General features: G+C 67.8%; 1 protein-coding gene across 7 annotated transcripts in view; it reads right to left on the bottom strand.

The window, feature by feature from the left end:
- Nucleotides 1-12,609, bottom strand: part of CAMK2B (calcium/calmodulin dependent protein kinase II beta) — a 51,104-nt gene that overhangs the window by 20,402 nt on the left and 18,093 nt on the right. For 6 of the 7 annotated variants that reach the window (XM_054571409.1, XM_054571410.1, XM_054571413.1 and 3 more), the window contains exons 3-5: nt 9,186-9,245; nt 4,967-5,021; nt 3,402-3,467 (exon numbers count right to left, since the gene is read on the bottom strand). In XM_054571409.1, the coding sequence (XP_054427384.1) occupies nt 3,402-3,467; nt 4,967-5,021; nt 9,186-9,245 (181 nt within the window). Of the gene's footprint in view, nt 1-3,401; nt 3,468-3,870; nt 3,989-4,966; nt 5,022-9,185; nt 9,246-12,609 lie in introns of those variants that run through there. The other variant, XM_054571414.1, reaches the window with a different exon arrangement.

Raw genomic sequence — 12,609 nt, 5'->3', positions numbered from 1 at the left:
GGGCTCGGCCTGTACCTCCTGCCGGCCGCGGGCTGGGCGCGCAGCGCTGAGGTCCGGTCCCACATTCCTGCCCTGTCCACCGTCCTGCAGGCCCTGCTTGACGCGTCAGGGACACCCCGAGGGCCACTCGTGCAGGCTGGACACAGGCTTTCCCTGGCCTTGCCCCCTGTGATCAGCAAGAGCTAGACAAGCAAACCAGGCTCCCCGACAGAAAACAGCCCCCCACCCCCTGCCGACGAGGCAGCGCTGGCCAATCTCCTGCTGGCTCCTTGCACAGTGTCCCCAGCACGGGCGTAGCCTCTGCAGCCTGCAGGTCGAGGGGACACCCGGCTGCCCAAGAGCAGCCCTATCCGGCAGCCCCACCTGTGGGGACTTCTGGGCACAGCCCCCTGCCCTGGTCTCCAAGCTGAAACCACGGCCTGAGGACGCAGGCTGCTGGCGGTGGCTGGTCCCGATGTCCTCCTCCCTGCTTCTTCGGGGGGCCGTTTGTCCCGTCCTGGCAATTCAGAAAGTCACCTTCGTGCTCAGAGTGGTTCCCGAGTGGCATCACGGAGGCGCGCGGGTCCTGGACGGGAGCTCGGGATCCTCCCAGCTCCTCCTCTTGGACAGCCAGCGCTCGCTCCCACGGCCCTTTTTCCGTCTCGCACGAGCCACGTTGCTTTTCAGGGGTTTTAAAACTGGCTTGTAAAGGCTTTGAACTTTGCTTTTACAGGTTTGAAAAGAGACCCCTCGGTTTCCTCACCGACTCTGACGACAAGGCCCCACTTCCTCCTCCTGACTCCCTGGCCGCCAGGGCGTCAGGGCGGCAGCGCGGCTTGGCCTCCGCTCCGCCAGGGACGCGCACCTGGGCCCCTGGAAGCTCGCTCGCCAGGGCTGGGCTCTGAGCAGCAGGCCCTGGAGGGTCGCGGGCAAGGGAAGGGCCCTGCTCCCCTCTGCCTGGGGGCTCCTGCCTCCCACAACCCTGAGCCCTTCCTCCGGGGCTTCCCAGGGAAACGCAGCCCCGGGCGCCCGTGGCGGCCCGCCAGACTCCCTCCTGGCCCAGGCAAGGCGCCCATACAACTGTCAAACGCTCAAACGCTCGTCTCTAACGCGGAGGAGGGCGCAGGACCTCGGAGCGGGGGCAGCTGCAGGTGGGTCCCTCCGCCCTGCCACCCCTCCTCACGGCCAAACTGGGAGGCCTCCTGTGCTGGGCCAGGTCCAAGGCGCCGCAAAGTCAGCAGAGCCCACCCGCGAGAGAAGGCACGATGCCGGCGGGAGGGATCCGCGGGGTGAAGGGGGTGAAACCCGGGAAGGAGGGGCAGGCGGCAAGGAAGGGGCTGTGGGCTCACAGACGTTTGGGGGCGTGGCTGGACTGTGGGCGGCAGTCCGGTTGTGGGCGGGGCATGGGGCGTGGCCCGAGCAGCAGAAAGCGTGGTCGGGGGGAGATGTGGGTCAAAGTCTGGCTGGGGGCGTGGCCAGGACGTGATGAGGTGTAGGCGCTACTTGGGGCGTGGCCAGGAGGGCTGTGAGTCGGTAGGGGGCGTGGCCGGCTTCAGGGCGTGGTCGGGGGGATGTGGGTCAAAGTTTGGCCCAGGGCGTGGTCAAGGGCGTGCTCGGGACTTGGTGAGGTGCAGGCGCCTTGGGGGCGTGGCTTGGAGGATGTGGGCCTTGTTGGGGGCGTGGCCTAGTGGGCGTGCCCGGGGCTCCAAGGGAAGGCCCTGGGAGATGCTGGCCTAAGGGTGCAGGGGCTCCAGGCCCAGAGTGGGGCGAGGGCTGTCGGCCCTGCCCCCTCCCCGGGCCTCGTGCTGCAGCACATGGCAGGCACCACGCCCCGGGCTGTGCCCAGGGGCGGACGCTGCGGATTCAGGAGCTGGGCTGGATGGTCCAGGCAGGGAAACAAGAGAGCAAAGGCAAACAACCTTCCCAAGGGTCCAGGTGCTATCCCTCTTCCGCCCAGGGCAAGCTCCAACCCGGGTGCTGGCCCTGGGCCGTGACATCCCTTCGAGGGCGGCCAGTGATACACTCTTCTCCAGGCCTGGCCTGCCTTTGCTGCTCCGGAGCCCGGTGCCCTGGCAGGTGTGAGGAAGGCCTGGGCCCTGGATCCTGACCCCCTGGCGGGCAGGTGGGTTCCGACGTCCGGGCAGGCCCTGGGGAGCCTGGCGGAGCGGGAGGAGGTGGCTGTGCCCCACTTTTTACTTTTCTAGTAAGTAGGAAATAAAAAGCGTTTTCCTCCTCTCAAAAGGGACAGGCCGCTCGCAGGCTGTTTGCAAAGTGAAAGCCTTTCCCCCAGGAGCCTCTGAAGATCAGCCAGTGCCCCTGCATCCTCGGCCATGGCCTTCCCCTCCCCCTTCCCAGACCACCCCAGCCCCAGCCCCAGCTGCCCAGCTTGGGCCACCCCAGGACCCACGGACAACTTCTTCCAGGGCCTCAGGCCGTCACCAACAGGCAAGGTGGCCTGTGGGTGCAGAAGCAAGTCACAAAAAGCTGCTTTAAAAAGTAATATTCATTTTTCTTGATTAGCAAAGTAATACATATTCATTAAAGAAAAATTTAAAAATAGACAAGATTAAAAAATTGAAAAGCATCCATAATTCCACCCCCTAAAGAGGGCCACTCTCAGCTTTTCTTGTTTTTTTAAGCGCACATCTCCCTGGACTAGGCACCAGGCAGACAAGGCAGGGCGTGGCCGCCCTCAGCTGTCTCCAGGCCGCGGTGCACAATCAGGAGCCATGCTCCTGTCATGGGTCCGGGCGGCACGTGGCCCGCAAGCAGGGCACGCAGCAGACCACGGCAGCCGACCCTTCCCAGGAGGGGCCCTGCCACCCCCAGCAGCCACACTACACATGGCATTTCTGAGGCCACCCATCCCCTGCATCCTCTGGCGAGGGCACACCCCCCGGCAGGAAGGGCTGCCCGGCAGGAGGCCCCGCCTGGAGAGAGCCCCCCCCCCCGTCCTTCCATCCCCTAGGGGGGCCTGGCTCCCTGCCCGCTGCCCCAGGGCTCCTGGGCTGGGATTCCAGGGAGGACAGCCAGACACAGAGGCCGCTCTTGCCATCAGGGTGGCTCTGGAGGGTGTCTGGACAGGGAATCCTCGTCTGTTTTGGGGACAATCAATTGGAAACTTCAAATCCCCGTGAGGAAGGTCGGCTGGGGGCGCCTCTAAGAGTTATTGACCGACACCCAAGGGAGGGGCGGGGGACGCCCATGACCACCCTGCTCTCCACCTGCCACCAGCCACCCACCCCAAGGACAGCTCCCCTCTGTGGGCCGCCTCCTGCCCGGGGGAGCCCAGCAGGCCCAGCCCCCAGCCAGGGGGCAGGTGAGCCCTCCGCCCGGCCGCCTGGCCCATGTCCGGGACAGTGGGGGCCGGGGGCCGGAGTGGGGCTGGGGGCGGGCAGGACAGGTGTGTGAGGGACACCCACCTGGCATCCGCCTCACTGTAGTACTCTCTGGCCACAATGTCCTCGAAGAGCTCCCCGCCGGTGACGCTGCGGGAAAGCACACGGGAGTCACGGTTCTGGGCCCTGTCATCCCGAACCCTCCATGACTGTCTACCGCCTACCCTCCGCCACCCGCCCCTCTGCCCATGGCCACTGTCACCCGGGGCGGATGGCCTCCCGAGGACTCGCACGTGGCGGCGCCGAAGGCTTCGTCCTCACACCCGCCCGCAAGCACTGGGTTCAGAGGCCCTTCCTCCTCGACCCCCAAGAAACACCACCCCATTTCCTCTTGCTGGACCACAGCTTCTCCCCACACCTGCCTGTCGTGGAGCCGGAGGGACAAGGACCACATGCACATGCATGCGCATACACGTGTGCACACAGCACACACACTTGCATGCACAAGCACGCACACCATCCCCTCCCCGGTCTGCTCCGGGATCACACACACCCATCAGCCACCGGAGGCCCCAGACAAGGCCACTCTCCAGCTTGGTGGCCCAGGCACTTCCTGGGGAAATGCGTGACAGCGAGCCTGCCACTCCCGAGGGACCAGGGGGCAGCCGTTTCAGGGCACAGCCTTGGCCTGGCGGCCCTGGGCACCGGACCGGTGACTCCCAGCGGTGTCTGTGGGACACAGGGGTGCGGAGCGGTGGCCAAATCCTCGCAGGGACTGTCCCAGCCCCTCTTGACCGAGGAACCTGACTGGGCTGAGGGCTCCTCAGGGCTCCTCGGGCCTCCGTGCGCCCCAGCCCCAGGCAGCGGCGCTTTAAGGGGGAGAGAGCCCTCCAGGCAGGCAGCCCGTCACCGTGGCGACAGCACCCGGCGGGGCTCTCCTGGCCCCGTGACAGCCTGGGGGCCACATGGGGCTGCCCAGAGCCTGTGGCCCCTGCCTGCCCCGTGGCCCGAGCGCCCGTGTCCCCGGTGGTAGTGACTCACAGACGGCTAAATATAGCGCCGCGCAGGGCGCTGTCAGGGAGCGAGGGGTGAGATCACTGCTGCTAAATCCAGCGGGGGGCGGGGGGGCGTGGCAGAGGCCCCAGCTGCCTTCTCACGCGGCCCCCACACCTCCATGCACACAGGCAGGCACCCACAAACTGCATGGCACACACATGCACATGCCCCACAAATCACACTGCACAAGGGTACATGCACCTGCATGCATGTGTGGACATGCACACCCTCACAAGTCATACGCAGACATGCGTGTCCATGCAATCCCTCGCACACATCAACATCTACAAATGCGCACACACAACCACAGCCACACACAGGCATCCTTACACACACATGCACACGCTTGTGCCCTCTGGGGGTGCCCCCACCCAGCTGTGGGGGGGACACTGAGGGAAAGAAGGGATGGAAGCCGAGGACAGGCCTCACTTCCTGTCTCCAGGGTGTTCCCTTTGGAGGAGAGGACCCAGCGCGGCGGCCGTGGCCCGTGGGACTGCGTCGCTCATGGCTAAGCCAATGGGAAGGCGAGGAAGGCCGGGCCGGGCGGCTGGGGCGGCCGCAGACCCCGCCCAGGCCTGACGCCGAGCACTTACAGGTCGAAGACGAGGTAGTGGAACCCTTCCTCGGAGATGCTGTCATGGAGACGCACTGTGGGGACAGGAGAGGCCGTGAGGGCCGGCCGCTGAGCCACCTCTGTGAGGGCCTGGGGCTCCCGTGGCACGGGGCGGGGGCAGAGTCGGGGGGCCCCGCAGGCCCCACTGGCCCGCAGCCCAGTCCGTGCCCGGGGGGCGTCCGGGTGTGCAGACGGCTCACATACTGGGCCCCAGAAAAGAGCCACTGAGAGGCCTTGGGAAGAGAAACTGAGGGGCAGGGGCCCCAGCCCCCAGTGAGGCGTCCCTTCCAAGGTTCTGACCCTGCGCTCCGGTGCCAGGCCACGAGGTCAGCAGTGTGACTCACCCCGCACCCGCATCACGGCTTAGCCAGGCTCCCTCCATCCCTGAGCCCGCACCGCGCCGGCCCAGGCCCGCGGCGATGATGCGGTGAGAGACAGAGAAGTGGGCTGTGGCCCAGGAAGGCAGGCCCAGCGCCTCCTCTCCCTGCGCGGGAGACGCACGGCCCTGAACGGCAAGCCCTCCTGGGAGCGGCTCGCTCCGCACACCGCGCCCCACCTGCTGGGTGCTGCGCTGCCCTAAGCATTCGGCAGGTACCGGCTGGGAGCTGGCCATCCCGAGAGGTTACAGACAGGAAGCCGGTCGCAGCCCACAGAGGCCGTGAGCCGCAGTGTGAACGGGCGGGGGGCGCTCAGCTCCCACGGGGCTGCCCCCCAGGGCCCGCACCCCAGCCGGGGCCCCACGCCGCCCTGGCTCCTCACTGGCTTCAGCACCCTCCCACCTCCCGCTGAGCTCCCCGCAGGGGCCCAGCCCTCACTGCCAGGAACCCCGCTGTGCTGGCAGCGACCCCTGACCTAGGGCTGGAGCCTGACGGCCAGGGACCCTCCTGGGGCCTCGGTCTCCGCCCATGCCGGGCACCCGGCCCCTGGGGCCTCAGGGTCTGCGAAGCTGATGGCTTTCCCCCTGGCGGGGGCCGCCCTGCCCAGGCCCCTGTCCCGCCGTGCAGGTGACGGGGCCAGACCCCAGGCCCTGCTGACGGGGCAGGGGCGGCGGGGGGGTCCCACCTCCTCGCCCAGGGAGACATGGGGGTCTGCGTGGGAGCTGAGGCTGTGTGCACATGGGCACGTTTAAAAAAATACTTTTTAACATTTAAAAATAGTTGCATATTATTTTAATGGTTAAAGAGAAAACCTAGCTAGCACCTCAGCCCCAACTTCACAGACGGGGCTGAGGAAAGAGCGACTCGTCAGATCTACCGGAATGAAAACAGCAGATACGTGACATGCGGGTGCAGGCACGCAGCACCACACAGCCCTGAGGGTCCGGTGGGCAGCCCTGGGGGGACACCCCAGCCCCGGGGGAAGCGGGAGGGGCCTCGGCTCCTCCAGGGCCCGGTCCAGGCGCGGGGCCGCCGTGGGTCCCTCTCGGGCCCCGTCCGGGACCTGCCCCGTCCCTGGCAGAGACCAGCCCCGCCCGTGGCACGCAGGCCGAGCGGCTGCGCGCTGAGCTGTGCGTGGCACCCGGGCCCTGAGCCTGTGCCCGTGGCCCTGCTGCCGTGGCCTCTGCAGGAAGCCCGCCCAGGGCCGGGGCCTCCTTGGCGCCCCCCTGCCCAGCTCACCCTCGAGCCGCCCCAGGAGGGAGTGGAGTTCCAGCCCCAGAAACAGGAGGTGGAAATTTGCCATCACGGAGCCGGGGCCAGAGGGCGGGAGAGGGGGGTGCGCAGAGGGAAGGCCGGGGAGTCCGGGGAGGCAGGCACCCCGCTGAGTGGAGGGGAAGGGCTCTGCTTAGTCCCAGAGTAGCGCTGGGCCCCATTTAACAAGGCAGCGGAAGATTCTCCCTGCCTGGCTGTTTAATCTGTCACCTCAGGGACCCTGGGGACAGCAAGGGGGTTTGGGGACCTGCCTGCTGCTGAGCAGCAACCTCCAAGTGCCCTGCCTCCAGCCCACCAGTGAGACAGAGGCCCCTTGCCCTTGGCTGGCTCCTGGCTCCGGGCTGCCCGGTGTGGGGGCAGGTGTCCCTACACACGTGCCGAGTGGGGACGGGGGTGGGTAAAGGTGCCAACCTGAGATCTCTTGGACAGTCAGGTGCAACACGGGCGTGCGTGTGGGGCCTCTGTGGGTTGTGCTCGTGCTAGACACCCAGGGACAGCAGGGTCCTGCTTGTCCCCACGCAATGCTCTCTGCCCAGGGAGGGCACCTGGCCATTTCCTCTGCCCGGGTCCCACCTTGTCTCTGAAGAGAATCTAGCCCACCCGGGGAGGCGGGCGGGGGACTCCGCCTGCGCAGCTGCTGCTGGGGGCCCAGCTGTGCAGCCCACCAGCCACGGGCAGCGCCCCATGTGCCGATCGTGTAGCCATGAAATGCATGCCAATCCCCGGACGATCTTCCTCGGAGCTCCCAGGTCTCCGTCGCGTCCTTCGTGTGGACAGAGTGAGGCAGGGTGACGGCGAGACACCCCCAGACTAAACGATGAAAAGACTTGGTGGATCCTTCAACAACGAAACACAGAGCTACCACGTAGCTCGGTGACCCGCGGCTCGGGGCACACCCATTGGCGGGAGGGAGGACCAGCCACCCCACCGACAGGCAAAGCCAGACGTCGATAATGGACGAACGGAGGAGCAAACCGGCCCCCGTATATGTGAGGGGCACCCGCGGCCCAGAGAAGGGAGGACGCCCTGCCATTCGCTGCCGCAAGCACAGGCCGCGCACACGTCACGCCCAGGGAAAGGAGCCGTCACCGAAGGTCACATTGTGTGATCCCACGGCTGCGAGGCTCCCAAAGCAGTCAGGTCACAGCGCTGCCTCCCCCGTGCCCTGGAATGTTCCGTCTAAACCCCGAAGTCTCAGCGCTGCCTCCCCCGTGCTCTGGAATGTTCCGTCTAAACCCCGAAGTCTCAGCGCTGCCTCCCCCGTGCCCTGGAATGAAGCTGCTGCAAGGACCTCGGGGACTGCTCAGCACTGACCCAGAACCGCACTGAGCACACGAGGCGTCGTGCTGAAGGGCAGTCCAAACACCCAACCCAAAGGACACCTGGTCCCCTCCCCTGACTAACGCTTGGAGTGCAGGCCCAGCCGTGGCTGGCGCTGGGCACATGGGCGCAAGGCTGGCAAGGAGAGGGCGTGTGCAGGGCGGGCTGGGCCTGCTGCCTGGTGGCAGAGGGGCCCCCACCAGGTGGTGGGGCCGGATTGGAGCCCTAAGCCTGCGGGCCCCGCCCCAACCAGTGAGGAGTGCGCTGCGGTCCCCGTGGACACCCGCGTCCGAACCCCGGTGCGCTGGCCAAGACAGGTTCCTGGGCCCCCGCCTCCCCCTCTCGGGCCAGGACAGGAATTTGCGTGCCAGGGACTCCAGAGGACTCAGCCTCAGAGCCTGTCATTGACAGGCAGGGGCTCAGGCCCAGGGGCTGGAGCAACCCCAGGCTCCCAGGAAATGGGACGTAGCCTCCCCCGGGAGAAGCCGCCCCCCCACCCCGTGAAGGAGGCCCACTGCCCCCTCAGGGCATCCTGGCTGCTTCCCAGAGCCGGCAAGGCCTGGGGCCCGGCTCCGAGAAGCCCACAGGTGAGGACGGGCCGCTGGAACGCCCGGGCGCTCACAGGGTGGTAGGCTGGGTCCACCCTGGAGCCCGGAGGTGTGGGGCAGGCAGGGTTAGGCTGGGCAGCTCCACCACCTGCACCACCCACGGACTCGCCCTGGGGTGCCAGGAAGGAGGGGCTGCCTGGGCAGGGCGGCGGCACCCCGAGACTAAGGCGGGGGCCCCTGGGCTGCATTGTCCCTGAGGGACAGCTGGCAGGGGTGGGATCCCCCGACCACAGTTCTGGGCCCCGGGCTGGTGGGACGGCAGAGGCTCCGCAGGACCGGACCTCGGAGCCCAGTCGGGGCTGCACGCGGCGTGGTCTTTGCTTTCTGGTTTCCAACGTCTTTTTCTTTGTCATCCACCACCTTGTGGCTTTCCTGAAGCCACAGGACACCCAGGACCCTTGTGTTTCCATAAGAACCCCAGCTGGGAGCTGCAGAGGGTGCGTGGGTGCCCCCAACAGGTGCTGCCCAACCCTGGACCCCTCCCCAAGGAGATTTCCTGCTCGGGCTGCAGGGGACGGGGTGGGAGCTTCAGTGCACAGGGAGCCTTTGGAGCCTGGAGGGGGCAGGCTGCCTGCCAGCGGGAGGGAGGGAGGGGGGACCCCGCCCGCCCCTGGGCCCTCACCGATGTTGGAGTGCTTCAGAAGGCGGCAGATTCGAGCCTCTCTCTCCAGCTTCTGGTGATCTGGGGACAGAAAGGGACATGGCGTCACCTGGCGCCCCAGCAGCCACCAGCAGAAGCTGCAGGGGGCAGGAGGGTCCCTCGCCCACGAGTCGCATGGTTGGCCGCTGGCCTGGTGCCAGGCATAGGGAGTGCAGGGTCAGGACACGCGGACATACTTGCCAACATGCATGTGCATTTCTGAGGGAGGAAGTCACACCTGCAGATAGAATGCGCTGGGCGAGGGGGTCACCTGGGGCGTTCCGCCGGCTCCCCTGCTCCCAGGACAGGCGCTCGAGCCTCCGGGAAGCGCCGCCAGCCTCAGCGCGGCCCCCCACCCCCTGTCCCCGGCGCTGCAAGGTCCCCCTCAGTCCCACGCCTGCGCAGCTGCGTGGCCCGTCCCAGCTGCCGGGTGGCAGCCGAGGTGTCCGCAGACATGGGAGCAGCCCCACACCCCGCCAGACGGACGAATGGACGCAACGCGACAGAACACCGCCTGGGTCCTGCTTCTCCGACGCTAAACACAACTGCGGGGTCTGGTGTGTGAGGCCCAGCACCAGGGGCGGACGCCCCCCTCCCCTGCCCCTGCCGGTGAAGCAGGGCCAAACGGGGGAGGGGCAGGCTCCTGGAGGCTCTTCTCTTTCACAGTGAAGTAACACGTTCTCTAAACATGTTACCGCGCGCAGTTTTTGAACTTAAAAGAACGGCCCAGGTGCAGCTCGGGTTCTCAGGGACGGGGCTTCTGTCTCTCCTGCCCGTGCACGTCCCTGGCCTCCCCCGCTGTGCATTTCCTACAGACGAGGGCGCGCTCGGAGCAGGTGCCCCACGTACTCGACCGGACGCAGACGGGACCCTTGAGTCTGCCCTACGGTGCATGTTCCCGTTGTGCCGCCTGTTCCAACGAGGTCAGGCGCCCGCCTGCGTGAGCGCTGGGCGGAGCTTGGCTGCGGTCTGGGGGAGCCGGGGCGTGAAGGGTGGCTGCCTGCGGGGCAAGTGCCTGACTCCAGGCACAAAAGAAAACCAGGGGAGCAGCGTGCGTGGGGGCCTGTCTTCGGGACGTAAGTGCCGTAAAGGACTGCATTTCACCACCGAGACCTGTCACTGCGGATCGAACGGGAGGCGGGTGTGTCCTAAAACACCAGGGCGACGCCTGCCCTGACGTCAGGAATCCAAGCTGACACTGCAAGACGCCGGAGGGACGGGGGCGGCGGGGAGGCGGCGGCGAGGGGCGGCCCTGCGGCTGCGTCCCCGCTGCCACGGCCACACTGGTGCGACAGCACCCACGCAGCTCCCGGGCAGGCCGGACGGGAGAGCCCACCCCGACGGAGCCCACGCCCCACACGCAGACCAGCCCCCGGGCCCAGCGCCCTTGAGCCAAAGGTCTAGAGGGGGCCTCGCACGCAGACCGCCACGCACACCCGCCCAGCCGGGGCCGGCAAAGGCATCAAACAAGCTACTTACTTTTCCTAAACAGAAACACCCACATGTAAAACACAGCATTCATTTACGCCCATAAAATCACTTAACAAACAAAACAGAACCAACTTTCCTCAGAAACATGAGTTAACCTGGACCTGTGAGCCCCAGGGCCGTGAGGTGTGGGGCCCCCTGGACCAAGGGCGGGGACCAGGGAGTGGAAGTGGCCCCCCACCGGGCGTACCGCCCACAAAGCGGGGGGCAGGGCGGCCGGGGGCCGTCACTGTGGTGGCCCAGCGCCCCACCGTGAGAGGGCAGCAGGAAGAGACAGGTGCCGGGGGGCCGCCCACTGAACTCCAGTAACGCCCCGAGGAACAGTGTGGGGCTGAACCCAGCTCCTCACCAGCCCCCCGAGCAAGGCAGCAGGTCCCCCAAAGCACCTGAGCCGAGTCGGGGGGGAAGGGGAGGCCGCTGTTGGCAGGGGGAGATGGGAGAGGGTGGTGTGGACCTGCAGCGGCCACCGTCACAGAAGAGGAAACTGAGGCACACAGCAGCCGTGCCCAGGGTCCTCCAGGCCAGCACCCCCTCCAAGGCTGGTGGCCTCCCTCATGGCCCCCAGGGACGGCCCCACTCTGCCCTGGTGCCATCCCCCAGGCCCCCCACCCCCCACCGCCCGGCGCCCGGGCGCTCCTGGCTGTGGGGCGGGGGCGGGCGCCGGGCCTCGCGCCAGCTCTTGGCAGCGGCAGCACTGGCAGGAGAGGGGCTGGTGGGCGGAGCTGCCAGCCCCTCCCCGGCTCTGCCCGGCCGACCTGCGGGAGCTGGGAACTGCGACTGGGTGTGAAACGCTACTCTGAAGCGCACAGCGCCTGGCACCGGGCCTCTCTCCCCGCCCGGGCAGCGGCGGGGCACCAGGGACCCGGCAGCCAGGCAGGCAGGGTGTCGCTGCGAGACCCCGCCTCCACCGGCGGGGGCCCTCCCCCTTCCTCAGCCCCCAGCCCTGCCCAGAGGAGGGCAGGCAGAGCCAGGGGCTCTGCGGGGGCCCTGGCCTGGGACAGGAAGCCTGGGACACAGCGCGGTGCCAGCTGAGGTCCGGGGCCACCCTGGCTGTCGCCCAGGAAACCCCGCACGGAGCCGGGCGGGGATGAGACTTGGGCTGGAGACAGGCCCCTGCCCCAGGGCCACCGTCCCCTCTGCCCTAAGGGGCGGCCAAGGCCCCAGGGCACAACGAGCCCAGAGGGGAGCGTGGGCGGGGCAGGCCGGCCCTCGGGGGGCTGTGCAGGCTGTGCTTGCTGCCCGGCTGCCAGCACCTGATCAGGCTGTGGGGGGGTCGGGGGGCACACCAGCCAGACACAGAGCCCCCGGGAGGCCCCGGCTGGTGCTGACCACCCAGCAGGGCCGAGGGCAGCCAGCTCCCAGGTCCGGTCGGGGAGTCTGGCGCTGGCTCGGCAGCGCTTGGCTCCGCGTGGGCTGCCCCCGCCCCCCCAGCTAACGCAGCTGCAAACCCACCTGCAGCACCCAGCTGGGGGATGGCGCTCACGTGTGTGCGGGCCTCAGGGGGCCTCCTTTAGGAGCCTGTTTCCAACTGGTGAAAAGGGCGGGACCTGCCAGGGAGGGGCCCCGCAGGAAGGAGCCCCCGGTGCCCACCCCCACTGCCAGGCCAGCCCACTCTTCCGGCCGCTTCCCTCCTGAGCTCGGCCACTTGCCTCGCGCCCCAGAGTTCCCCACGTCCCCCAGGACTCAGCCCAGGAACCCGGCGGGCAGCCACGCCATGGGCTGAGTCTGAGGATGTCCCGGACCCTCATGCCACCAGAGACTCGGTGGCAGCGGAGCCCCAGCCCCCCAGCTCAGCCCAGCCCGCCCGCAGCTCTGCCCTCCGGGCCTCAGGGATGGGACAGGGGCCTGGGAGGAAGAGGGGAGGCGGGGGGAGTGGGAAGGGGGGCGGGGGGGTGCGCACAGGCTCAGCACCCCCGCG

The sequence above is a fragment of the Pteronotus mesoamericanus genome, unplaced genomic scaffold (genome assembly GCF_021234165.1).
Source record: "Pteronotus mesoamericanus isolate MK-2021 breed Mesoamerican mustached bat unplaced genomic scaffold, CSHL_Meso_final contig_220, whole genome shotgun sequence".
Lineage (NCBI taxonomy): Eukaryota > Metazoa > Chordata > Mammalia > Chiroptera > Mormoopidae > Pteronotus > Pteronotus mesoamericanus.
This window is presented reverse-complemented; position numbering and strand designations above follow the sequence as displayed.